The 26,861-nt window shown below is 42.9% G+C and overlaps 1 protein-coding gene across 4 annotated transcripts in view; it reads left to right on the top strand.

Annotated features, from left to right (window-relative positions):
- PGM2 (phosphoglucomutase 2) overlaps positions 1-26,861 on the top strand; it is a 136,601-nt gene that overhangs the window by 97,461 nt on the left and 12,279 nt on the right. Inside the window, exons 1-10 of one of the 4 annotated variants that reach the window (XM_027103183.1) lie at positions 5,987-6,109; positions 7,977-8,062; positions 10,083-10,250; positions 14,774-14,880; positions 18,445-18,529; positions 20,620-20,703; positions 20,824-21,017; positions 23,461-23,650; positions 25,099-25,196; positions 26,651-26,831. In XM_027103183.1, coding sequence (XP_026958984.1) covers positions 6,100-6,109; positions 7,977-8,062; positions 10,083-10,250; positions 14,774-14,880; positions 18,445-18,529; positions 20,620-20,703; positions 20,824-21,017; positions 23,461-23,650; positions 25,099-25,196; positions 26,651-26,831 — 1,203 coding nt within the window. In that variant the 5' untranslated portion in view covers positions 5,987-6,099. Of the gene's footprint in view, positions 1-5,978; positions 6,110-6,909; positions 6,955-7,976; positions 8,063-10,082; positions 10,251-14,773; positions 14,881-18,444; positions 18,530-20,619; positions 20,704-20,823; positions 21,018-23,460; positions 23,651-25,098; positions 25,197-26,650; positions 26,832-26,861 lie in introns of those variants that run through there. The other 3 variants (XM_027103182.1, XM_027103184.1, XM_027103185.1) reach the window with 3 other exon arrangements.

Here is a 26,861-nt window from a genome sequence, read left to right as displayed (position 1 = left end):
CTACTATCTATGCTCTTTAAGTGATTTACGCCTATTCTATCTGTGCGTTGGAAACATTACATAATGATGTGCAACTCCGCATCTCCTCTCAACTCTTTGTTCAGTGACATCATGTTGGTAGCTTGGAAACGGCCATGGTGAGCGTTATTACACCACAGAAATTGGCAAATACTACAAACCAGGGCTTTTTATCCCGGAAGCTAGTTGTTAAACATTTACCAGCACTTTACAGAAGAGAGTTTCTAGTGAGGTGATAATTGAGCAGAAACCTGAATGAAATGTGGATATTTGTCATTGGGGAATCTGGGGGAAAGCAGTGCAGGCATAGGCTCCAGGTCAGCTCTTGTTTGACACGTTTTCAAGATCAGCACAGAGAACGGCATGGCTGATTGAAGTGAGTGAGAAAAGTGGCAGGAGATCAAGGCAGGGGGATAGATTACGTAGAGCTTGGAAGCCCCTGGTAAAAGATACAGTTTTAATTCTAAGTACATTATGAAGCTATGGGAGGATTGAAAACAGGAGAGGGATGTCATCTGATTACTATCACAAAGAAAACTCACTCTACTGTATGGAGGAGAACAGACTGTTTTAGCAGGTGGTGGTTCTAAATTTCAACTGAGTAATAGCTAAGAATCACTCCTTGCTTGTTAGAAATACATCAGAATCATTGATATTTGCAACCGTCCTAACATTTAATCACAGGTAACACTGAGTGTGTGGTAGTGCCCATGAGCGTTCCTCCCTATCCAACTTTCTCCTCCTTTCTGGGCACATAGATAGTCTACACTTCCCAGTACTCCGGCACTTCAGTGGGTACATATGAGCTCTAGCTACTAAAGTATGAGTAGGAGTGATACGTACCACTCCCAGGCAGAAGCATTTCAGAGCCACGAGTGATTCCCACACTAGTCCATGGTGACTGTGGAGGCCACATCTTGGGATGGAGGAGCCGCAGGATGGAAACATTCTGATCCCTGAGTGACTATGTGGGGTATAGCGTCCCCTGACTCACCCTGAACATGAGCATGACCAAGCAACAAAAAGCTTTGTTTCACTAAGTCCTGAGATTTAGGGATTCATTTATTCTGTTTAGCCTAGGCTATCCTGACTGATGTAGATTGTCAAGCTAGTAAAATTTTCATGATAACAGCTAACGTTTATTGAGTGCTTACTTCATGCCAGACACTAGGCTAAGCATTTTACCTGTAGTTCCTCACGTAAGCCCCACATCACCCCTATGAGCTGGACACTATGATTGCGTCCATTTTAGAAATAAGGAGACTGAGGCCAAGAGAGGTTAAGTGACTTGCCCAGGGCCCCCAGAGAACAAAGGGTAGAGCCAAGATCCAGTCCCGACTCTAGAGCCTCCCCTTTTCCTTCATGAGCGAGGAATAAACAGCCTCCTGACTTCAGTCATTTCTTCACGCATTTACTGGGCACTTACAGTGCTAGGCTCTGGGCAGGCTAAGATAAACAAAACACCATTCCTGTCCTCAAGGAGACTAGTGAGGGAGAGACTATGAAGAGAAAATTATAATGTGATGAATTTACAAGCAATACAAGAGACAGAGGAACGTGTTAACAGACACCACAGAAACACAATCGGCAAAACCCAGACTGTTGGGAAACCCTATGGGACAAACAATCCAGTTTCTTCAACAAATAAATTACAAGGAAATTTAGTCAGAACCTATAGATTAAAGGAGATCTACAAGGCTTATTAACCAATAGCAAGATTATTTGGCTACTGATTCAAGCAAGCTATTAAAAAAAATTAAGACACTAGATGGTTGCAAATTTGAACACTCAATGGATATTTAGTTGTAGTAAGGAATTTTTAACTTTAAAATTTTTAGGTGAGATAATGATTTTGTGGTTATTTTTAATGTGTCCTGATCTTCTAGAGACATACACTAAAAAATTTATAGTTGAAATTATATGATGTCTGGAATCTTCCTCAAAATATACAGGAGAGAGAAGTGGGTACACGAAACAAGATTGGCATGGGTGATCATAGTTGACCTGGGTGATATTTACATGGGGATCAATTTTAGTAAATATTTAAAGCTTCCCAAAGTAAAAAGTTTTAGAACTTTCTTTTATCCTGGGCTGGATACAAAAGAACTGGTAGAATTGCTGACAAGGTGTCTGGGGAAGTTGAGAAGGTTTCCAAGGAAAAATGGGGCATCCATGTGTGAAACAGTTCTCAGGCGGCAGGAGAGCATGCACAAACAAATTAAATTATTTTAAGCATCACCTAATGTTATCAATGCCAGAAATGGTTAATATTTGTTTTTCATCAAGACCCAGCCGCTATCAAATGGAAACAGGTTCCCAGAGTTCATGGAACTTCCTTCTATAGAAATGTGTAGAAATGGGCTGAGTGGAGCTGGGGATTGATTGAACACTGGATTAGAAAATCAGGAGAGCAGGCACAAGAATCCTGGCTTTGCCTGTGACCAGCTGTGTGTCTCGAAGAGGGGCTTGGAAATTTTCTGTCTCTGTTCCCTCATCTATTAAACGAGGTCCAAATTGTTCCCCAAGAACTCTTTCTGCTCCAACATTCTATTATTCTACATGGGCTTCTTCAGACATGAAATGTTAATTTGGGGATCATGTGTGAGAATCAACTGATTCAGGTCACTGTAGCATCATTGTGAGAACCGAAAAGACCTCCAGTTCAGGCATCTTAGTTACAGGAGACCCTGGGAAAGTCTCCTGGACATAGAGACCCCATGACACAACCTCAGAGGACTTTTTCTGCTTCCCACGGGAAGCAGAAGGGAGTAACAGAGTAAGGCCATTGTGCATTGTTTTTAGCACAGTACCTGAGCTCTTGGCGACCTTCATAAGTTAAGGGAGGAGGATTTACTTACAACTTCTCAACTTCCTTGTGAAAAGTTCTTCTAGGCTTGAAAAATCCTACCTGCTGGGCTTCCCTGGTGGCGCAGTGGTTAAGAATCCGCCTGCCAATGCAGGGGACAAGGGTTCGAGCCCTGGTCCAGGAAGATCCCACATGCCACGGAGCAACTAAGCCCGTGTGCCACAACTACTGAGCCTGCGCTCTAGAGCCCACGTGCCACAACTACTGCAGCCATGAGCCTAGAGCCCATGCTCTGCAACAAGAGAAGCCACCGCAATGAGAAGCCTGCACACCACAATGAAGAGTAGCCCCCGCTCGCCGCAACTAGAGAAAGCCCGTGTGCAGCAATGAAGACCCAATGCAGCCAAAAAAAAAAAAAAAAAAAAAAAACCTACCTGCTTTCTTTCCTTGAATATTGAGCACTGAGAAACCTGCCCCTTGGTGTCCCAAAAGGAAGTTAAATAGTTCTGACAGGATGTCTCCATGGGCCCATAATCTCTGTGCTGACGAATGTAATGAAAAGTGTCAGAAGATCCTCGGGCCTCCCCATTCCCCACACCTTTGGAAATGCAGCAGAGACTCAGCTGCAACCACCCCCATGGTGGAGGGCGTGATTGGAGCTCTGAGGCCGAGGACCCCCCTCCCTCCCTCCCCCACCCCGCCCTACCGCCCTACCGTGGCAGAAGGCTGGAAGCTGCACAGCCCCACCTGGGAGAGCTCTGGTATTTGGGAGGGAAGCAAGTGCAAGTGAGACCTGTGTGGAAAGGAAACGTTGCCTGCCATTCCAGTAAACAACAAATGTTGCCCACCATCAAGCCATTAGCCGTTGTCTCCCCCCAATCCCCCCGAAAGTGCACCCTGAGGGGCATGCAGAATGGAGAAAACCTGGAAACCCTCTGTGCTTTGAATACTGGCCCTAGATAGTTAAGATGCATATCTAAGGGATAATTTCAATGAGCTCAGACTTTTGCATCTTCCCACACAAGCGTTAAAATCATTACCTTGAGATGTCTGTTTTTTGTGATTAGCAGTAATCTTTTGACGTTCAACTACATGTTTTTTTTCCAGCAAACTCCTACATATCCTGGTTCCCCCCCATTATCTAGTCGGAGCAGTTCCTCAGAGCTCTCTCAGAGTCTGTCTCCGGGCTACAGTCCTCAGTAAGGTCCCTGAATAAAACTTAACTCACAACTTTAGGTTGTGCGTTTTTCTTCAGTCGACACCTGTCTGGTCTCAGACTCTTTGTGTCCACAATTTCTGTCCTAGGATGTTGAAAAGAAGGTTGGTCTGGTGCAGAGAAAGGAGACAGCCCAAGTGTGGCAGACCTACAACAAGCTGAGAGATGGGGAGACTGAGGCTGCCTATCCTTCTTCTCTTCTACTTCCCTGTGATCTGGCTTCTTGTAGCTTTCATTTGGGGGAAGCACCACATTTAGAGGGTCTCTATCTGGAAAGCATTTTCCAGGCTGCCTCCCCCCAACATTAACTGCATCCTTGCATCCTGTCTCCTCACAAGCTTCAAGTGCTGAGGGAAGCTTCCCCCACCAGGACAGCCCACTAACATGCACCCTCATGGAATCTCCTTGCTTTCCTTCCAATCAGTTTGTAATTACATATTAACTGAAATGATTACATATTAACTCATGTGATTATATGATCATATTGTATGATATGCCTCTCATTAGACTTAGCTCTCATAGATCCTGGATACATATTGGTTTCTTTTTAAAACTGAAAGAGAATAAATAAATGAATATGAAAAAGAAAGAAATAGAATACAAAGAAAATGCACAGTTCATAGGTGCAGCCCAGTGAATTATTACAAAGTGAACACACCTGAGCAACTACTGCCCAGGTCAAGAAAAAGGATGGGCCCAGGAGGCACCCTCTTCCTGCCCAAAGTAACCATTCTCCTGATGCCCATAGATTAGTTTTGCCTCCTTTAAAAGTTTTAACTCTTAAGACTTCAAAAATAATTTTAAATTTACCCTTTAGCATGTACGATTCTATGAGGCTTGATAAATGTGTATTGTGTTTATCATAACCTCAGCCAAGACACAGAACAGTTCCATCTTTCCCCAAATTCCCTTGTGCCCTTTGCAGGCAACCCTTGTCCCCACCCACAGTTCTTAGAAACCATTGATCTGCTTTCTTTCCTTATATTTTTACCTATTCTAGAATTTCACATATATGGAATGAGCCAATATGTCGCTCATTCAACATAATGTTTGTGAGGCTCATCTATGATGTGTACAGTAGTTCATTTTCACAGCTGTATGAATACACCACAATTTTTCTACATCATTGTATGAATATAATATAATGTATTTATCCACTGTATTGTTGATGTACATTTGGGTTGTTTCCAGTTTGGGGCTATTACAAATAATGCTGCTAGAGACATTCTTACGCATACCTTTTCATGCTCACTGCATGCATCTCCTTTATGGCTTAGTGGTCCTAAGGTCATGAAGATGAACTCCTTAGTTTCTAGAAGTTTCATTGCACCTTTCACACTTATCTACAATTAGCCTGGAATGCATATTTATATGAGGTGTGATGTGAGGTAGGGGCTCAAGTTTCTTTTTTCTTCTTCTTACATAGATATCCAGTTGACCTAGCACCATTAATTGAAAGTAAGTCCTTTCCACTCGCTCTGCGGCGCCACCATTGAAATAAATGAACTGTCCATATACGTGTAGATTAGTTTCTGGACTCTCCATTCTGTTTTATCATCTATTTGTCTTAATCCTCCCACTTTTTCTTCTTTTTCAAGATTTTTCTCGGTTATTCTTGACTCTCAGAATTTCTACATAACTTTTAGGCTCCTTTCTGGGCTTACCCGTGCTTGGATCCCAGCTCCTGACCCGGTGCCTGGCGCACAGTAGGAACTGAATGAATAGCTGTTGTATGAATGGGAGTGACCTCGGGATCTTTCAGCACGCCCACTTCCACCCCACGCTTCTATCCCGCTGCCCCCAGAGGCGCAACTGTACACTGCAAGGAGGCTGCTCCCCGGCGGAGCACGTCATTTTCCTCCCGACACGGGTGGATCCCGAGCCGGTTCTCTCCGCCCCGCCCGCGCCCCGCCCCGCCCCGCCCCGCCGGAAGGACGATCTCGCCACCTCTTGAACTTGGTGGTGGCAGCGCAGGGATGGCGGCGGGGACGGGGGCTCCGGGACGCGGCGGCCCCGGCATGGACGCCCGGCTGGACCAGGAGACGGCCCGGTGGCTGCGATGGGACAAGGTGAAGGGCGCTGGGGGGCCGGGAGCGCCCGGAGGAGGTGCAGGACCCCCTGCCCGCTCCTCGGGCGCCGCGCCGCCTTTCCTGCGGCGAGTGCCGGTGCAGGCGCTTCCTTCCTTCCCTTCCTTCCGCCCCGCGGGGCCGCGCTGGTCCTGCCGGAAGACCGAGGAGGAGGACGTGGCGGCGGCAAGGCCTCGTCGGTGTGGCTGGTTTGTGGCACATTTGAAGTTTGTCCAGGAAAGGTTGTCCCGGGACAAAATCAGCCATCCGGCGGGCGGGGACTGCAAGTTCGGGAGCGGGGCAGCGAGCGGGGTTGGTCTGAATGCGGCGGGGCTCAGGGGTCTTGCCTAATTGAGGCGAGCGCGCGTTCCTGCCACTCAGACCGCGGGCTCGTCCGCTGCAGTCCGCAGTGCGTCCGCCACCGACCCCTATTTGTTCCCGCCTGTTCCTCAAACTACCGGGTACTTGGCGGAGCAGCATTCCCAGGCGCTGGGTTGCAAACATGGATCCTTTCGGTTGGACCCGCTTGGCTTCAGGTGTTTTTCTCAGGTCTCAGACTTTGCTGAGAAGAAGAAGGGGGAACCCCTTGGACACAGCACCCTAGCTTTTCACTCTCTTAGGTGTTGGAGCAAACAGAGAAGCAGTGACCGAGCTCCGGACATCACTCCCTGTCTCCTTTCTAACCTGAGTCTCTCGTTTCCTACTTGTTACGTCGTGCACGCTGTTTGTATTCCCGGAAAGTTCCTCTCAGCTCTCTTCTAATGAACTTGTTTCTCATGTCGTTACTTATGTTTCAGGTCTGAACTTAAATGTGGCTTATGCAGAGAGGGCTTCCCTGGCTTCCAAGGGTAAATTATTTCTCTCTAATACTCTCCCTAAACAGACTGTTCTTTTTCCTCATAGCTCTTAGCGATTGGCCAAAAACAAAAACAAAAACACTTGCTTGTGGGTTTATTTGTTACTGGGCCCCAGCAAATCATATAGCCGGTGCTGCGCACTCATTCACGAAATTCCATGGTCCATAGTCCTGCACAGTGCATTACTGTGCACTGAAATAGTAGAGACCTGAAATATTTGAGTCAGTGAGGAAGACTACAAGCCCTTTCTGCAGGGGCCAGGCCTTCATCTTCACCCTCGGGCCCCCCACTTCACATGAAATGCCAGCACATCGTGTTTCTGATGCTACTGGCAACTCCTTGGGTGGTTTTTCTTTGTAATTCTTGTGAATTCTTTAGCGGAGGAAAAGGTCTCCATTTCTGATAACTCACTACCTGGCAGTGAGTAGAAATCTTTTGAATCCATAGTTGGTAATGAATTAGTTTCATAAAACTTTCCCTTTGAAGAAATAAAAACCCAGTTTCCACAAAATGTTGTATCTTTGTATACAGAGAGAGTACCTCACTGGATAGAGGTGAGGGGGTGTTGTCCTTTTCATCTTTTTGCTACCACTCCTCTTGTTCTTTCCTCTCTCAATTTTTCCTTTGGCTTGAAACAGGCACCCAGAGGGAACTTCCTGCCAGCTAAAAGCATTGCAGCCCTGTAGTCTGATTGCCCCAAGGGTGACGGGGCACCAGCAGGTGCCCTCTGAGCATTTCCACTGTGCCTCCATCCCTGTTCCTCTGGGTGCTGACAAATGTGTCACTGCCACGTATGACTGATCGCTGCTGACCTCTTGATTTTTTTATGCTTACCTTTCTGCCTCCTTTGGTTTCTCTCAAGCTATTAGTTCTTTTATAGATATCAAAGGCCAGTTAGGATTTTCCAAATCTACACTGTGAATGAAAGAATCACTGGATATTGGGTGTGACCTTGAAGTCTCTGTTTTCTCATTCACTCAGCAAGTATTTATTGAACCTCTTTTACATTGCAGATCTGAGCCCTAACTTGCAGGCACCTAACAATCTGATAGGTCAGATTGTGCTCTGTGGTCAGTGGCTATTGCTTTTAACCAAAAAGGTGGGCTTTTACTTGTTTCCTTTTGAATCTGGAACAATCTGAAAATGTGGGCTTAATTCCAAAAGGCAGCATTTTATTGCAGTAGCATTTCAAAGTTTAATTATGTGGCCATGTTTTGCCTGCATGGTCATCCACTGAGGTGATTACTGTAAGATAGAATATAAAGTACTTACTCTTTGTTACCCTGAATCCTTAATTTAAAAGTTTGTTATGGAATTAATGTAATTGTCGTTTTTCTCCATGCTTAACATTTTATGCAACTATTGCACAAAAAAAGGGCAATTTAAAATGAACTTAAATGATTCATGTGAGTGTCTGTTTGAAGCAGTTAATGTAATATGAAAGGTACTAAGTTAATGCTTACATATACAGTTTAAGCAGGACACTTAATCTCTGAGGCTTCCCCGTCTATGAAATGGGGTTTTTGTTATTTGCCTGCCTCTTATAGTCATTGCAAGATTCAAATTTGACCAGGTATGTGAAAGTATTTTACAACTTATAGGGCTTCCCTGGTGGCGCAGTGGTTGAGGGTCCGCCTGCCGATGCAGGGGACACGGGTTCGTGCCCCGGTCCGGGAAGATCCCACATGCCGCGGAGCGGCTGGGCCCGTGAGCCATGGCCGCTGAGCCTGCGCGTCCGGAGCCTGTTGCTCCACAACGGGAGAGGCCACAACAGTGAGAGGCCCGCGTACCGCAAAAAAAAAAAAAAAAAACAACTTATAAAACACTACCAAAGTAAGGTGTTGATTTAAATTATATACGCTATCACTCTGGGAAAATTTGAAGACATTAGGGAAGAAAATGAACATTTGATTATTACTAGGTGCCAGATAGAAAAGGGTGTTTTACATGAATTTAATGTAAACCACCTTGTAAGGAAGGTTATAGATTGTTCCCATTTTAGAGATGAGGAAACTGAGAATTCAAGAAGCTAAATAATCTGCCCAACAGTATAGAGTTGGTGAGTGGTGGTGTTGCTGGGATTCTATTCTAAGTGTTAGATCCCAGAACCTGTATGTTCATTCCATTTCTCCAAAAGTGCTTACCTTTGTAGGAAAGAAAATAATACTCACATTATAAAGGAAAAACTATTTCCTTTTACTCACAATACTTCTGATACCAAATGTGTGAGTTTTTCACACCGTGCTAGTTTCCATTTCTCTGTGGACACCAACTGGGTGTCCAACAATTTAACTCGGTACAGAGTTAGCACAGACCCTCCAGCTTCAGGGCTTAGTCCCACAATATTGTCCCCACTTCAGATACCTGCAAAAGTCCCAGGTTGTCACCTCTCCTTCTGACCAACCAGTGATAAACCAGGGGTCTCGTGACCCCCTTCTTGGGTTTGGTAATTGGAGGACAGCTCACAGAACTCAGGAAGGCACTTTACTTACTATTACCAATTTTATTATGAAGGACACAACTCAAGAACAGCCAGTTGGAAGAGATCCATAGGGCAAAGTATGGTGGGAAGGAGTGCAGAGCTTCAGTGCTCCTACATAGGCATGATTGATTAAATGATCAGTGATTGAACTTAATCTCCAGCACCTCCCCTTCTTGGAAGTCAGGGGGTGGGGCTGAAAGTTCCAACCATCTAATCACTTGGTTGGTTCCCAAGAGTCACATCAGTAGAATAAACTCAGGTATGGCTGAAACGGGTTTGTTATGAATAACAAAAGATGCTCCTTTCATCCTAATCATTCAGGAAATTTCAAGGGTTTTATGACCTCTTTGCCAGGAACTAGGAACAAAAACTAAATAAAAACATTATATCACAATGTCATGCATTATAATTTTTAAAGGACCAACTTCATATTTCAGATTTTAAAAGCATCAGAAAATTGAAAAGCCTCTACGTGTATATGTACGCATGTATATATGCTTTTCAAATACATACATATACATATATTATAATATATATATATTTTTTCTCCTATAGGTTAGAGTTATCGTGAGGTTTTTCTTATATTTCTGATTTTTCATTACTTTATTCACCTGGTATGTACATTTCTGTTTTGCAGAATCCCTTAACTTTGGAGTCAGTGAAACAACTAATTGCAGAAGGTAATAAAGAAGAACTGCAAAAATGTTTTGGGGCTCGAATGGAGTTTGGGACAGCTGGCCTCCGAGCTGCTATGGGAGCAGGAATTTCTTGTATGAATGACTTGACCATCATCCAGACTACACAGGTGCCACATTTTTATATTTCTTAGTTATTCTTAACATAGTCCCAGTGCTAAAAGATAAACTGAAGCGTATTAAAAAGTTTAAGAGTTTATTTGAGCAAAAATCTCTTTGAATCAGGCAATTCCAAACTGGTTAGGAGCTGCTGGGGAGAAAAAATTTTTCCTTTACGCTTACAGATTCTTTGGCTGGTATTAATTAAAGTGGCATAAGACAGATTAACAGGAGAAAACAAATTTAATGACATACATATGGGAGCCTCATAAAGACAGTGAGACACAAGGGCAGATTTAGCAGTTGAGGCTTCAAAGTGGAGAATGACAATAGAAGGACTTTTCAAATATATATGTATATTTATATATACAGACATATATGCATATATGTGTGTGTATATATATGGGATTTTTTTGTTTTTTTGGTTTTTTTCTTTTTTTTGTGGTACATGGGCCTCTCACCGTTGTGGCCTCTCCCGTTGCGGAGCACAGGCTCCGGACGCGCAGGCTCAGGGGCCATGGCCCACGGGCCTAGCCGCTCCGCGGCATGTGGGATCCCCCCAGACCGGGGCGCGAACCCGTGTCCCCCCTGCATCGGCAGGCGGCCTCTCAACCACTGCGCCACCAGGGAAGGCCTATATATGTTTTTATAGCTATATTTTTCACAGGGCAGTAGAAGAGCAGATGTTTGCTAGTTAATGTTTACCTGCCATACAGATAGCTCTTTCAGATTAAAAGTTATCTCTGATAACAGTTACCTTTTGGACTTCCCTGGTGGCGCAGTGGTTAAGAATCAGCCTGCCAATGCAGGGGACATGGGTTCAATCCCTGGCCCGGGAAGATCCCACATGTCACAGAGCAACCAAGCCCGTGCACTGCAACTACTGAGCCTGTACTCTAGAGCCTGTGAGCCACAACTATGGAGCCTTCATGCCACAACTACTGAAGCCCGCATGCCCTAGAGCCTGCACGCCTCAACTACTGAGCCCTTGTGCTGCAACTACTGAAGCTTGTGTGCTCTAGGAACCGTGTGCCACAACTACTGAGCCCTTGTGCTGCAACTACTGAAGCCCACGTTCCTAGAGCCTGTGCTCTGCAACAAGAGGAGCCACCACAATGAGAAGCCCGCGCACCTCAGCAAAGAGTAGCCCCTGCTCGCCACAACTAGAGAAAGCCCATGTGCAGCAACGAAGACCCAACACAGCCAAAAATAAAAATTAACTTAAAAAAAAAAAGTTCCCTTTCTGGGTCAGGCTCCATATCTAAATTCTTCTAGGTAGTTAAGGAAGAGGTGAAAGTTTTTCTTCAATCTGTTGGGTCTTGATTGGCCTCATTTCAAAATGATCCACATGCCAGAGTGACATGTTTTGGGGTCACATATTCTGCTCCCCCTCAGAGCGCTCCACTAACAAGAACTAGGGGAAAGACTTATAGAGAAGAGGCAGAAGCAAAGCAAGGAAATTAATAGATTGGCTACAGCTCAAGTGGGTGCCATATTTGGGAAAGCCTTGCTGGCTGTTTGTGATTGGCTGTCCTTAAGTTGCGATTTCTTAACCTTGAGGTTTTTACAGGGTTAGGTTTTGGCTTGCTTAGTAGGCTCCCAAGGCATTAAAGCCATCTGAGTCCACTGGCCTCTTTGTTTAATTAATTTGACTCCAGGCTCCTTTTGTATTTGACAGACCTAATTTGTTTTAATTATGGATGAGTCTTGTGGGTTTGCCCAGGCACAGGGAATCACACGTTTACTCCATAAAGTTAGGCTTGCACAGTCAGCTGAAGCAGTACCTTTTCAAACTCATGCAGCAGTTCATTCATTCGTTCATTTATTCATTCAACAGAGCTTTATTGGGTGCCAGGCATCAGGGATATAATAATGACTGAAAGAGACAGATTTCCTCATGGAGCTTTCATTCCAGTGCCAATCCACCAACTAAGCTGACCGACTCCTGTGTTTTTGTAATGTTTGTTATGGTTGTACAGATGCAAGCATTGAAAAGCTTTTCTAACTGCCAGAATAACCAAGAGTTATTAGTTCTATTTAGTTTTAATTTACAGCATAGGTGGAAATTATTGCCGAGTTCCCTTGCCTTCATTTGTGAATTTTACACTTAGAGTCCAGACCCAACTTTTAGGAATAAAGATGAAGCCTTTGATAAAACAGCTGATGCCGAGTGTCGAGAGTTCTGTTTATGAGGGAAATGAAGTGGAACAGATTGTTCTGTTTCTTCAACTGCTTAGACTTGTTAAAATTGAAGGTCACTTTAGTTCCAGGAGAGAAGACGTTGGGAAAATTGACTACCGGTGATTACGTGTACTTTACGTGTACCTCCCAACATAAAGGCAGAGTTGGGCATGTTCTGACAAAACCCTAAGAAGGAATCTTGCATAAGGGTACAGAGTTGCCATGGGAACACACTACTGTTAAGCAGTAGGGCTCCCGAGATCTTTTTGGAGGGAAGGCTTAGAATAAAGTGAGCCTGGGAATCCTGTTCTGGTTTATGGATAACATGGGATCATGTTGATGGATAAGGCTGCCCTCTGCTCTGGTCACTAGGGCATACAACAGATCACGCAAAACATAGTAGTCTTAAACAACAACATTTATTTTGCTCACAGATCTGTAATGTGGGTGGAGCTCAGTGGGGACAGCTCATCTCTGCTGCATTTGGCATCACGTGGGCCAGCTTGGAGCCTGGAGTCATCTGAAAACTCCGTGCTTGCTGGTCTCTGGTGCGAACTCTCGTCCTATTGGTGCCCCCAAATTCACCTGGTTGTATTTAAGAAGTAGGTGCATGTGAGTCAAGAACAACCCACTAGGAAACAGGATAGAGACTAGAGGGAAATTTTTGTATTGTTTGCCTCATTGACAGAGGTTATAGTTTCCGTTTAGGTTACTTAACTGAGCCATTACACATCAGTGATAGAGAAGTCATTAGCCATTCTGTCTTTGGATCGTTCTCATTAAAGAATGGTTTCTTTATTTTGAGCCAAATCTATCTTTCTGTAGCTTTTACATATTGGTCATAGTTTGACCTTTTGAAGGTATATAAAGTTTGTTTCTTACGCTCTATGATAATATTTCCATCCCTCAGTGAGTCTCTTCTCAGGAAAAAGCATGCCCCCTTCCCTTAGCCATGCTCTCAGGTCCTCAGCCTCAGCAGGCCCCAGAGTTTTTTAGAGCAATTTGGAGATGATAGGGATTTTAGACTAAGGCTGAATGTTTTTATGCCCCCCTTGAACACTAGGGCCACACACAGGGGTCAACCTGGGCCAGGGAGAGGGCACTGTCACTGTTGTAAGCCTTAGAGTGTGAGCATCTGTGTACCCTCAGGGGACCCCACAAAACCAGTACACGTGTTCTTATTACCTCATATCCCTCAACCTCAGAAGATATGCCCAATGCAATATTTTTGCACAAGAAAAACTGAAGGATTTCTAAATTGGCATCACTCTGGCAACAAAGCTGTGAAGTATTGCCCTACCAAAAATAAGAGTTACAATTACTTTTTATAAGACTTCCTTCAATCAAAATGAAATAAGTAGTATGAACCATCATTATAACCCAATCAACCAGAGTTCTTTTTGTTCTGTAATAAAACCTATTTTGTCAAGTAATCTAAACCTCTTGAATTCAAAGTTCACTGTTTTCTAATCTTCTGTATTTCAGACTGACGTGATGTTATTGCACCCACTAAGATGCAGGAATTGTGTGTTCCACCATTTCTAGGCAGGTGGGAATAGCCCATACTCTGCACAATTTTAATTTGTATAATGGTGGACTGATAGAGCCTCCTTAAGACCTCCCTGCTTGAAAACAATATCACAAGCAGAACAAGTTTAGATCAGTTAACTGTCGAAATCTTAACTGTCGAAATCTTAACTGTCGAATTTCTTTTACCTACTGATGTACAGGGCAGGTGGAAATGTCTGAAACACTTCCCTGTCCTCAGACATTTCAGGCTAGTGTAAAATGAATACAGGCTTTGAAGAAAAATGACAGTAAAAATGATGCTCATCACAGCAAACACACAGTGCTTCCTTGGTGTCGGATTCTCAGCACTTGGCATGTTTTAACTCATTTAGCCCTCATACAGCCCTTTGAAGTAGGTACTATTGTTATTCCCATTTTACAGAAGAGGAAACTGAGGCACTGAGAGATTAAGGAACGTGTCATTTGCTTGTAGGTGGGGTAGAGTACAAGCCCACAGAGTCTGTGTGCTTTTAACCCAGCACTGAACCACCTCTAACCAGACCGAGGCACAAATCTAGGCTCTGCTATTCGTGTGTCTGAAACTGGGCAAGTCACCGAGCCTCTCTGAGTTCTAGCTTTTCCATCTGTAAAATGAGGTTTCTTGGCCAAGCTGATCTGGGATTAGTGATAATAAATACTAAGTGTGCAACACATTACCTGATACATACAGATAGAAAATAAATAGAGCTGTTATTTTCCTATTGTTCAGTATATATGTAATATATATATAGTGTGTGTGTTAAAACATATAGTGTACTCTTTGAATCCATGGGGTATTTTTTAGGGATTTTGTAGATACCTGGAAAAGCAATTCAGTGACCTTAAGCAAAGAGGTGTTGTGATCAGCTATGATGCTCGAGCCCATCCGGCAAGTGGAGGCAGCAGCAGAAGGTATGTAAAGGTATTTCGGAAACTATTTTTTTGTAGTGTATTTTGTAGTTTTAGGTGTAATCACCATTTCAATATGTTGACTTTAAATATGTTTTTCAGCTACATTGCTTAACTATGAAACTGATGGGTAGATTCTTTTGTAACTTTTAAGAATTCTGGCTTTATGTTTGGGTTAAGAAGATAAAATTATTTAGACAATGTAGAACTTACTCCTATCTGAGGTAATTGTTTTAACTGGCAATATTATTTCTCCCTCTCACTTTCTTCCTTTTATGTAAATTTTTTTCTTCCGCTATTTATAAGCCTCATGAGCTCCTTCCCATTCCTAAATGCCCACTGCAAGCTGCATTCTTGTAACATTCCCAGACCAATGAGACTGTCTTATGTAGCTGTAGGCAGGTGATGATGGTGATGGTGGGGATGGTGGTGGTGGTGGTGGTGGTGGTGGTGGAGGAGGTGGTGGTGATGTGGTGGAGGAGGTGGTGGGGGAGGAGGTGGTGGTGATGGTTGTGGTGGTGGGGGAGGTGGTGGTGGTGGTGGTTGTGTGGTGGATGTGAGTTAGGCACCTAGGTATTCACTCATTTAGCCCTCACCAAACCTGTAAAGTATGTACTTTTATCTCTTTGCTCTAATATCATAAAGTGAGAGAAGGCAACACAATTTAAACATAAAGAGGCTGACACCAGGGGTTAGCAAACTGTTTCTCTAAAGGGCAAATAGTAAATATCTTATACACTGTGGGCTGCACAGTCTCTGTCACAACCATTCAACTCTGCCATGTAGCATAAAAACAGCCATGAACAATTCATGACTGAATGGGCATGGCAGTGTTCCAGTAGAATTTTATTTACAAAATGGGCTGGAGTTTGCCAATCACTGCTCTTAATCACATTATATGACCCTCTTTTTTACTTGAACACTTCCTCTATTATGTTGAATTTTTTTAATATTTCCAGAATATAAGTATTAGTAGCTTCTTAGATTGGAAGAACATACCAATGTTTAATATTAATGAAAAGTCTCATAACTTTACAATGCTGGATGAATTCATAGAGTCCTAATCTTTGCTTCTCAGTAGCTTCTAGTCTAAGAGAGAAACATTAATGGGAACAAATGTGTGGCTGTGAGGAAGGGAGCATGGCCAGGGCAAAATACCAGATGACATCAGCTCCTAGGTTGAACTCAGGGTGATATAAAATATTGGGTCTTCAGCTGCAGGCTCAAAGATGTGATTTTTGTCAATAAAGCAAGAGAGAAGCTGTATCTTTCAAGGACTGATGCTTATGAACTACATTCACAAGAGAGTAGTGTAGAATAAACCTCAGAATATCAGTTTGTCAATTTCAGTTAGTGAATTTACAGTGAGAATTACATCATAAGTGCTTTACCAGCAGGTCAGACCCTCCGGTCAAAGCATGCACAGTGCATATATGTGGCTAACTGCCTGTTTAGCTTCTCAGATTTCTTCTCCTTAGGCTGACTACCCTGCTTCAGGTTGACACATCTTTCATATATGTTAACATTGTCAATTAAGGTGCAGCTGTTTCTTGCTCTGGCCTTGGGGCCATATCAGTTCCTTAAAGTGACCGATGTTACTGATTCTGTTTGTTTATGGTTCAAGTCTCAGAGTTTGATAGAATGGGATGGAGTGGAGCTCAGGGTCGCTGTCTGTCACCTACAGCAAGCAAGATATTTACAGGTTGTAACAATTACTAACCAGTATATAGTAAAACACTCATGATGAGGAAATGGACATTTTCTTTTTTTTTTTAATTTACTTATTTATTTTATTTATTTTTGGCTGCAGTGGGTCTTCGTTGCTGTGCACAGACTTTCTCTAGTTGTGGCGAGCGGGGGCTACTCTTCGTTGCGGTGTGTGGGTTTCTCGTTGCGGTGGCTTCTCTTGTTGCGGAGCATGGGCTCTAGGCACGTGGGCTTCCGTAGTTGTGGCTCACGGACTCTAGAGCACAGGCTCAGTAGTTGTGTGGCTCGCGGGCCCTAGAGCACAGGCTCAGTAGTTGTGGCGCACGGGCTTAGTTGCTCTGTGGCTTGTGGGATCTTCCCGGACCAGGGCTCGAACCTGTGTCCCCTGCATTGACAGGCAGATTCTTAACCACTGCGCCACCAGGGAAGCCTGACATTTTCTTAAAGAGTCGGAAACTATTGCAGTCTCAGAATTTTACCTAAGGAAATGTTGATTAGTTCTTTAATCTTACAGTTTTAAATATCTGGTGGGAAACATAAGCAATAACTGTTAAGTATATGCAAAGAACACACTGAATCTTTTTTCGTGCACATTTGTAACTTAATTCATATATATCATGTATATATCGTAGGTATGTTGAGTGTCTCCTTTGCCAGCTTTAAGAAAGCGCCTTTAAAGTCAGCCTGAACACATGCTACACATTTCATGAGGGTAAAAGTGACTCAGTACCTTCCAGTGAATACAATGTGGATTTAATTCAGATTTTTAGTTAAGTTGTTTTTGCTAAATTTTGTTATTTTTATGACTTTCCCCTATGTAGAGGTATTTTTTTTAATTGTCAAAATCATTTTCGTATTACTCTTGATCCTAGGAATTTTGACGCTTGAGTTGTTAAATAGCTCTTTTTGCCCCAGCCAGCTCCCGAAATAGTGTTCCATGAGGTTAGTGCTCAAGAACTGTTTGGGAGAATGATCAAATATTTTGTTTGTTTAATCCTGTAATAGTGTGGTGGTGTTCTTTGGTAGTAAATTGCTCAATTGTTGTGATGAAGTACTTTAGTCCATGCATGAAGAAAGACCCAGTGCCATGTTCTATGTCCTGCCCTAAGTCAGGTGCTGTGGAAGTTGAGAAATATGTCAAAGTATCAAAGATTTAAGTCTTCTTCTAAGGGCTGAATGGAGCCAAGATGTGTATATGTCATATACATGTCAGATGCATATATGTGTTACACATATATCACATACACACACATGCCAATGTGCCGTATGTTTTGTAGAGGACAACATCGAATCAAATACGAGTCTTCATGGCATATACTGGATAGTGACAGCTTTAGACTCAGGTTTCTCTTGCCAAGTGACTTGGTACTGGGCCAGATAACTCTCTGTTGTGGGCACTGCCCTGTGCATTGTGGGATGATTTACAGCATCCCTGGCCTCCGTCCACTAGCTGCCACTAGCGCTCTACCCTGATGACAACCAAAAATGTCTCCAGACGATTCAAATGTCCCGTGGGGGCAGCATCGGCCTCCGCTGAGACCCCCTGAGAGGGAAGAGAGCTGAGAGACTCGGGTGCAGGCCTGGGTCAGCCGCTGAGTGGCTCGTGGACATGAGACAAGTCATATGTCCTTTCTTGGCTTTAGTCCCATTTCTGTAAAACAAAGGGGTGGAGTGAGATGACTCCGAAGGTTCCTCCAGCCTTAATGTTCTCTGCCAGCAGAAGTAAAATAAACGTTTTCTTCGACCTGGCTGCCGTTCTCAGCCTAAAGAAATGGTTGGGCCTTCATTTCCTTCTTTATTGTCACCCACGGTCCTGACGGCTCTACTTTCCTTTTCTCCCCCATCACTCTGCATTTCCAGATTCGCCCGACTTGCTGCCACTACGTTTATCAGCCAGGGGATTCCTGTGTACCTCTTTTCTGATATAACCCCAACCCCCTTTGTGGTAAGTAACTCTTTCCTCTTGTAATTTCCTGTCATGGAATCAGAGATGGGACATGGCCGAGTTTTACAGTCTTCAGTGCTCTTGGGATTCAGGTGTTTGAAAGATAGAAGGGCTCCTTGCCTTTTATCAGGAATTCTCCCTCCTCTCCAGGACTGTTCCTCCCACATCCTAGTAATATTCTCTGGTATTCAACTTTTGATTCATCCAAATTGATTTTTTTTTTCTTGCGGTACGCAGGCCTCTCACTGTTGTGGCCTCTCCTGTTGCGGAGCACAGGCTCCGGACGCGCAGGCCCAGCGGCCGTGGCTCACGGGCCCAGCCGCTCCGCAGCATGTAGGATCCTCCCGCACCGGGACCTGTGTCCCCTGCATCGGCAGGTGGACTCTCAACCACTGCGCCACCAGGGAAGCCCCAAATTGATTTTTTTAATGCAATTTTTCTTTTACTTGCATTCGGAGGATATTTTAGCTAGTTAGCAAAATGTCTTTTGTTTGTTTGTCTGTTTGCTTTTTAATTTGGTTTGTATTCTTTTTTCCCAGCTATCACAGTTAGGAAACTTCTTGGGTCTAAATCTGAATTCAACTCAAACCATGTCTTATCATGAAAATTTTTGACAAGTTGGTGCGCCAACTTTTTATATAAATGTTTCATTCTAAATCCTATTCATGGCCAGTATAAGAAGCATACTTGCCATGTTTTAGTAAGATTTTTATCAAATTCTTATTGTAGCAGAATCTAAAGAAAAGGACAATAGGGACTGTGACAGCTGTTGCTTTTAAGTAGATAGAACTGTTAAGAGTGGAGCCAGGGGCTTCCCTGGTGGCGCAGTGGTTGAGAGTCTGCCTGCCGATGCAGGGGACACGGGTTCGTGCCCCGGTCTGGGAAGATCCCACATGCCGCGGAGTGGCTGGGCCCGTGAGCCATGGTCGCTGAACCTGCGCGTCCGGAGCCTGTGCTCCGCAACGGGAGAGGCCACAACAGTGAGAGGCTCGCGTACCGTAAAAAAAAAAAAAAAGAGTGGAGCCAGATGCTAAGCATAAATGTTTTTAGATACTAAACCAAAAACATGGTTTGAATGCACTTAGTTCCATCAAGTAGAAATGAGAGTGTGTAAATAAAAAAGTAAGCTCCACTAGCTTTGTGTTTACTGTCTCTAGTGCACTGACAGGTAGGTGCAACACCTCCTAGATTGTAAATATCCCAGTAGGCACTCAATGTCACATCCAGATGTGGTTCAAGTTTTATTGTTTGATGGAAAAATTGCAATGTGTTCAAGCATCATTGGTCTTCTGTACTATATAAGTGTTGATAGCTATTACTTTTATATCAGACATGAATTAAATGAGTGTCTCATGGTCATTTGCCCACATAGTGGAGTGATTCTCCCTTTTTCTTTGCTCCAGGAAACCTGGGGAATGTGAGATAACTCCTAGGGGGACAAGTGACCACAGTGATTCTTGGTGGGAGGGCGGAAGCGGACAGGCAGGTAGAATCTCAGGATGCCTGTGTAGAGTAAATCTCATGTGCAGCCACGGGGAGCATAAGCCTACCCTCTCCCCATTTGGGGAAGTAGTCTTGTAAAGATGGGAGCTAAGTAGAGATGCAAGAGAGGGATAATCAGGCCTGGAGTGGGAGATAAATGACCAGCTGTGAGAGCTCTCTCCATTTCTCCCACATTTTCCTCAACCTTTTCCTTAAAAGCCAATCAGGGGAAGAAGAGCAGAGGAAGCAGTTGGAGGGAATAAACTGAATCCATAAGCTGCTGTCCCAAGCAGAAGGCTTACAAGAATGTGCAGTGGAGAATCAGACCATCATATTGTTTGGAGAGTTTCCTAGTTCTGCCAAGGAGAAGACAGAATAAGACGACACCTAGGAAAATACTCACCTTTCTTATTTGAATTTTGAGCAGGAGTTGGTTCTAAAGGTGGTCAGAGCGCACTGCTTGGATGTGGCACAAAAATATTGTATGACACAATATGATGTTTATATATGATGTTTATTAAAAGGGAACACGGTACAATATATGATAGACCTTTTAAGTATACCTAATTTTTTATTTAACACTGTCCTCCTTTCCTACTGTATTACAGCCCTACACAGTATCACATTTGAAACTTTGTGCTGGAATCATGATAACTGCCTCTCACAATCCAAAGCAGGATAATGGTTACAAGGTATTTTTATTTTTCTCTCCACGCTTACGTCCTTCTATATGAATCCTATGCCTTTATGGCTTGGGAGCATGGGGAATGGATGAACTGTAAACCATCTGGATACGTTCCTGCATTCTCCAGGTCTACTGGGATAACGGGGCTCAGATCATCTCTCCTCATGATAAAGGGATTTCCCAGGCTATTGAAGAAAATCTAGAGCCATGGCCTCAAGCTTGGGACGATTCTGTAATCAATGGCAGTCCACTCTTTCATGACCCAAGTGCTTCCATCAATAAGGACTACTTTGAAGACCTTAAAAAATACTGTTTTCACAGGTAAATGGATTTAGCCAAATTCTGTTTTCATTAAATTTTCTTCTCAGTTGGTACATATACTGTAACTGCATCTGACTTTAGAGGCTATAGATGAGGGGCTGGCAGCTTTTCTTAGAAAGACAGATAGCGAATATTTTGTGCTTTGTGAGCCACTGTGTTACAACTACCCAACTCTGCTGTTGTAGGAAAGCAGCCATAGATCATACAGAAATGAACACATGCAAACATAGCTGTGTTCCAAAAAATGTTATTTACAAAAGTAGGTGGCTGGCCCACAGGCCACGGCTGCTAACCTCTGTTGTAGATTCATGTATATGTATATGTGTATATACATATATATGCATATATTTGTGTGTGTGTGTGTGTGTGTGCACAAGTGTATTCTTAAGATACATTGCAGGCATCAGAATTATATATGCATTTACAAAGTTGATAACGGTTAACAAATTGCTCTCCAGAAACGTTACACTAGCTGAGATTCCCACCAACAGTATATGATAATAGTGTATGATCCACACATTCTTACCTATACCAAGTATTAAATTTCTCCTCTTTCCCAATTTGCTGCATGAAAGTAATACCTAACTTTATTTGCATTCTTTAATTATGAATATTTTTAATATTTATTTAACCTATATTTTTCTATGTATTTGTTCCTCTTGCATTTGTAAAACCTCGTTGCTTGTACAGAAAACTAGACTTCATTTATTTCAAATATTGTTTTCCCTTCTGTTGTTACCTTTGGACTTTTTCACTGAAACTTTCAATTTCTGATTCCTGGGTTTTGTGTCACTATAGATAGATTTCATTATACCAAGATTATTTTTTAAAAAAAGCACAACTCTTGTTTTGCGTTGGCTTTCATGTTTACATTTTGCAATGTTTAAATCTTTTGAGTTGTTGGTGACTTTTAATTTTGTATGAAGCATAAAGTAGGAAAGCAGATTAGGTTCTTTCTAAAAAGTTGCAATTGTAACAACATATTAAACTAAAGAATCTCTTTTTCTTTGACTGATTGGAAATATCACCTTTAATCTAACAATTTCTAACATGATATATGAATGCTTATTATGTATCAGATAACTGCTACAGTCCCTTCACTTGTACTAATTAATTTAACCTCATTTTAATCATCACGGTAATGCTGATGGTAGGTTCTGGTGTATTGCCATCTTATAGATGAGAAAACTGTGACACAGAGAGGTTAAGAAAATAACCAATAGTCACACAGCTTATAAGTGGCAGAGCTCCAAGATTTAAATTTAGAGTCTGTCTCTAAATCATGTTAACCACTAAGCCTTACTGCTTCTCGTATATATTTCCCGTTTCAAATTGGATCAACTTCTGGACTCTATTCTGTTCCTTTATTCTGCCTTTATATATGTAGGCCTAAACTGTTCTAATTGTGATAGCTTTATAATTCACTTTAATATCTAAGAGTGTTTTTCCAGATTTGTTCTTACTGATCTTGCATATTTATTTTTTTAGATGCATTTTATTTTCAAGGGTATGTTTGTTTTAAACTACTACTGTCTTAAGGAAGACCTTGTTCATTTATTCATTGCCAAAGGAAGTGGACGGTAACCTAAGAATCTAACAGTCAGATCATTGGAATTTTTTAACATCTTGTGCTTACCTTTCTATAACTGCTGCTGTTAATTTTTTTCTTTTTTTTTAAGGTATGTTAATATTTTATTCATCTTCAGATTGGTTATAAATCATGCATCCTTGTCCAGCACCTCCTATGGCTATGGTGTTGCTGCCCTTTCCCCTACAGATTAAGGCTTTTGTCCTTTAGGGGTGATGGGGGAGAAACATCTAGGTGGAGTTTTGTGTCCCTCCCAAGGTGGTGGATGTTCACTTCCACGCAGCCTGGATCACAAGAGATGCTTTCTTAAAGATTCTCTCTCCCCAAGCTTGGGGTCCGGAGAGAAATCTGCTGTGAATTTTGATGTACATTTTTATTCTACAGTCTCTAGATCAGGGTACTCTACCAAACAGGATTGTTACTTGACAAAGAAAATGTTTTATTTTTTATGCATCCATGTATGGGATGTTCCATCACATTGTGTTAAAAGGGACACTTTGAAACGTGTGAAGCTAATAAAGAGTATTTACTGGCACTGCCATGGGTGGGTACTGCCACTGGGCCAGCTGTGAAAGCTGCAGCATGAAATAAAATCCAAAAGTAAGCAGATTTGTGGAAAATAACTACAGAGTAAAATTTAAAACTTGAATGTGTTGGGGGAGGGTGTATGTTTGAAAGAAAGTGAATAAGTTTTCCTTTTTTAATGGAATTAGAAAGATACTCAGTTGTCTTATACATTCTTATTACTTTGATACCTTAAATTCTTGGGAATCTGGTTCCTTGATATTTTGCAGTCCTTCCAGTTTTGAGAGCCATATTTGTATATTTTGTCATTCTCCATGTGTCTGATTCCAGGGCTGTGAACAGGGAGACCAAGGTGAAGTTTGTGCACACCTCCGTCCATGGCGTGGGTCACAGCTTCGTGCAGTCGGCTTTCAAGGCTTTTGACTTTGTTCCTCCCGAGGCTGTTCCCGAACAGAAGGATCCCGATCCTGAGTTCCCAACAGTGAGATACCCAAATCCTGAAGAGGGTAAAGGTGTCTTGGTAACCTGATTTTTTTTTAATTATAAAATTTACCTTGAATATAGTTCAAAACTATTACTCTTGAGTAAAATGTTTTTATGCATTTTCATTGTGCTGAGCAAAAAAGTAATTTCATCATTGGAAATATTTATATTTATTAGTCATCCATTTCTTAAATTCTTTTTTTTTTTTTAATTTTATTTTTGGCTGCAGTGGGTTTTCATTGCTGCGCGAGGGCTTTCTCTAGTTGCGGCGAGCGGGGGCTACTCTTCATTGCGGTGCACGGGCTTCTCATTGCGGTGGCTTCTCGTGTTGCAGAGCACAGGCTCCAGGCACATGGGCTCAGTAGTTGTGGCTCGTGGGCTCTAGAGCACAGGCTCAGTAGTTGTGGCGCATGGGCTTAGTTGCTCCACAGCATGTGTGATGTTCCCAGATCAGGGCTCGAACCTGTGTCCCCTGCATTGGCAGGTGGATTCTTAACCACTGCGCCACCAGGGAAGCCCAGTCATCCATTTCTTAAAGGAACTTTCAAATCAGATGTCTTAGCATCAGGATGTGAGAGCTGAAATTGCTCACAAACTTAAAACAATACTTTACATTCAATTTAATCAATTTAATTTTAAGTTAATTTACTGTTCTTCTTAATGCCAGAAAGAAACAGTAATAGAATGGAGATTTATCACATGATTTTTATTCCTCAACTGATATTTTTCTGATACAAAGAAGTGCCATTTAAATTATGGTTCCTTTTAGTCTTTTTAAAGGCTCGGTTAACAGTGATATCCAGAGAGTCGGTTTATTCTGGTTTGTCTGTTAGGTTGACCACAGGCCCAGGCCTGGAAATACCAGTCCAGCCACACACACTATCAGATGTGGGGCGAATCCCATGGGCGCATGTGGGTCATGTGTTGATGCTCTCATTATCTGACCTTTGACTCAAAAAGTAATATGTGACCAGCCAAGAACAGCTCCAGAAATAAAATTCAGCCTCGGTTTGGGGAAAGACCTCTTTTAGTTCTTAAAGAACTGAACATTTTTAAAGACTGAAATGTGCTCAATTCTTTTTTCTTTTTTTTTAAGCATTTTTTAAAAAATTTTATTTATTTATTTATTTGGCTGTGTTGGGTCTTCATTGCTGCGCGTGGGCTTTCTCTAGTTGTGGTGAGCGGGGGCTGCTCTTGGTTGTGGTACGTGGGCTTCTCATTGCGGTGGCTTCTCTTGGTGCAGAGCACAGGCTCTAGGCACGCGGGCTTCAGTAGTTGTTGCACAAGGGCTCAGTAGTTGTGGCACGCAGGCTCAGTAGTTGTGGCACACAGGCTTAGTTGCTCTGCGGCATATGGGATCTTCCCGGACCAGGGCTTGAACCCGTGTCCCCTGCATTGGCAGGCGGATTCTTAACCACTGCACCACCAGAGAAGCCCTGTGCTCAATTCTTGATTGTAATGATCTTTTCTCTTATTCTTTTTCAGACTTTGTCTTTTGCTTTGGCTGACAAAACCACGGCCAAAATTGTTTTAGCAAACGACCCAGATGCTGACAGACTTGCTGTGGCAGAAAAGCAAGACAGGTACAATTAATTGTAATTACCTACATAATGGAAAATATAAAAGGTGACATCTTTGGCAGTAAAATGTTTCTGGAGAGACCAGACCTATTTGGAAATATTTCCCATTTATTTTGCAAACGATCATCTCACTTAACCTCAGTCAGATCCTTTAACATGTAGCAAGTACTGATTCGGGGGCCACACAATCAGCAAGCACATTGCAGAGTAAACCAGCCCAGTATGTATTTGGAATTGAAATTACTATTTGTTATCGTCCCCCATTTTATCATTGCTTTTATTATAATTAATGACTCAGTGCCTAATGAGGGCAAAGTACTTGATCTCTGGCTTTACAGTTCAGCGTTTGGTAAAAGGTTTGATGAGGAGTTGGACCTTCAAAGCAATGTTGAATTCAGGTTGAACAGACCAGGAAAGATGCCTGTGGGGCGCTGACAATGCTTAAGACAAGTGCGACTGTAGCGTTTGTATAGAGCAGTGGTAGGTAAGGGGGGGGAAAGTGAAAGCAGTTTTGGGTGTCAAACAGCCTATGTGATGTTTGGGAGACGGTGGGGTGCTGTCAAAGGGTTAGGATTTTCGATTATAACAAAGCAGATTCAATTCTATATCAGGTTTTAGAAATTTAAGCTAAGGTGCTACATGCTGAAATGTGAGGTGTACTTGTAGCCACCTACAGACAGGAGCATAAGCTGCAAGCCTGTTCTCTGGTGTCCTGACTGTGTGAATACTGCGCTGGATCTTAAGGAATGCTAAGCAGTCTCTCTCTCTCAGAATCAGCAAAGCTGAGCGGAAAATTGAGATATGCAAACTATTATACTTGGGGGGGATCTTTTTTTAAAAAAATATATTTATTTATTTATTTTTGGCTGCATTGGGTCTTCGTTGCTGCGCACGGGCCTTTCTCTAGTTGCTGAGAGCAGGGGCTACTCTTTGTTGCAGTGCGTGGTCTTCTCATTGCAGTGGCTTCTCTTGTTGTGGAGCACAGGCTCAGTAGTTGTGGTGCACAGGCTTAGTTGCTCCGCAGCATGTGGTATCGTCCCAGACCAGGGCTCGAACCTATGTCCCCTGCATTGGCAGGTGGATTCTTAACCACTGCAACACCAGGGAAGTCCTTAGGGGGCATCTTGCTAGCATGTTTCTGTTATGTTTAAAACCAAAGCCTTTGCCAAAGACTGAGATAAAAGCATTTGTGTGTCATCGCTGATGTACTTATTTTGTACGCTCTTCAAAGACAGGATGTTTGTCTAGGCGAACAGGCTGAGACACGGTAGCTGCTCGTATGTTTGTGGAGTGGCAGTCACGCTTCTGGCCTATTATTTAAACAAGAATAATAAGAACAGTCCTGCAGAGGCTACTTTGAACCTTGTTTGGCTTAATTGTTCTGTCCTTAATTGTTACTTACAATTAAGTGATCTCTCTTGAGATCACTGCTGTACCTAGGTTGTTTTTTCTTACAGTGGTGAATGGAAAGTGTTTTCAGGCAACGAGCTGGGGGCCCTCTTGGGCTGGTGGCTCTTTACTTCTTGGAAAGAAAAGAACCAAGATCACAGCGCCCTCAAAGACACATATATGTTGTCCAGCACCGTCTCCTCCAAAATCCTGCAGGCCATTGCCTTAAAGGAGGGCTTTCACTTCGAGGTAAGGTGTTTGTGAGAGTTGCTCTTTTCC

Source organism: Aethalodelphis obliquidens, unplaced genomic scaffold (genome assembly GCF_003676395.1).
Source record: "Aethalodelphis obliquidens isolate GAN/ISIS:26980383/991018 unplaced genomic scaffold, ASM367639v1 scaffold6, whole genome shotgun sequence".
Classification (NCBI taxonomy): domain Eukaryota; kingdom Metazoa; phylum Chordata; class Mammalia; order Artiodactyla; family Delphinidae; genus Aethalodelphis; species Aethalodelphis obliquidens.
The sequence above is the reverse complement of the archived record's forward strand: the minus strand, read 5'-3'. Positions and strand labels throughout refer to the sequence as shown.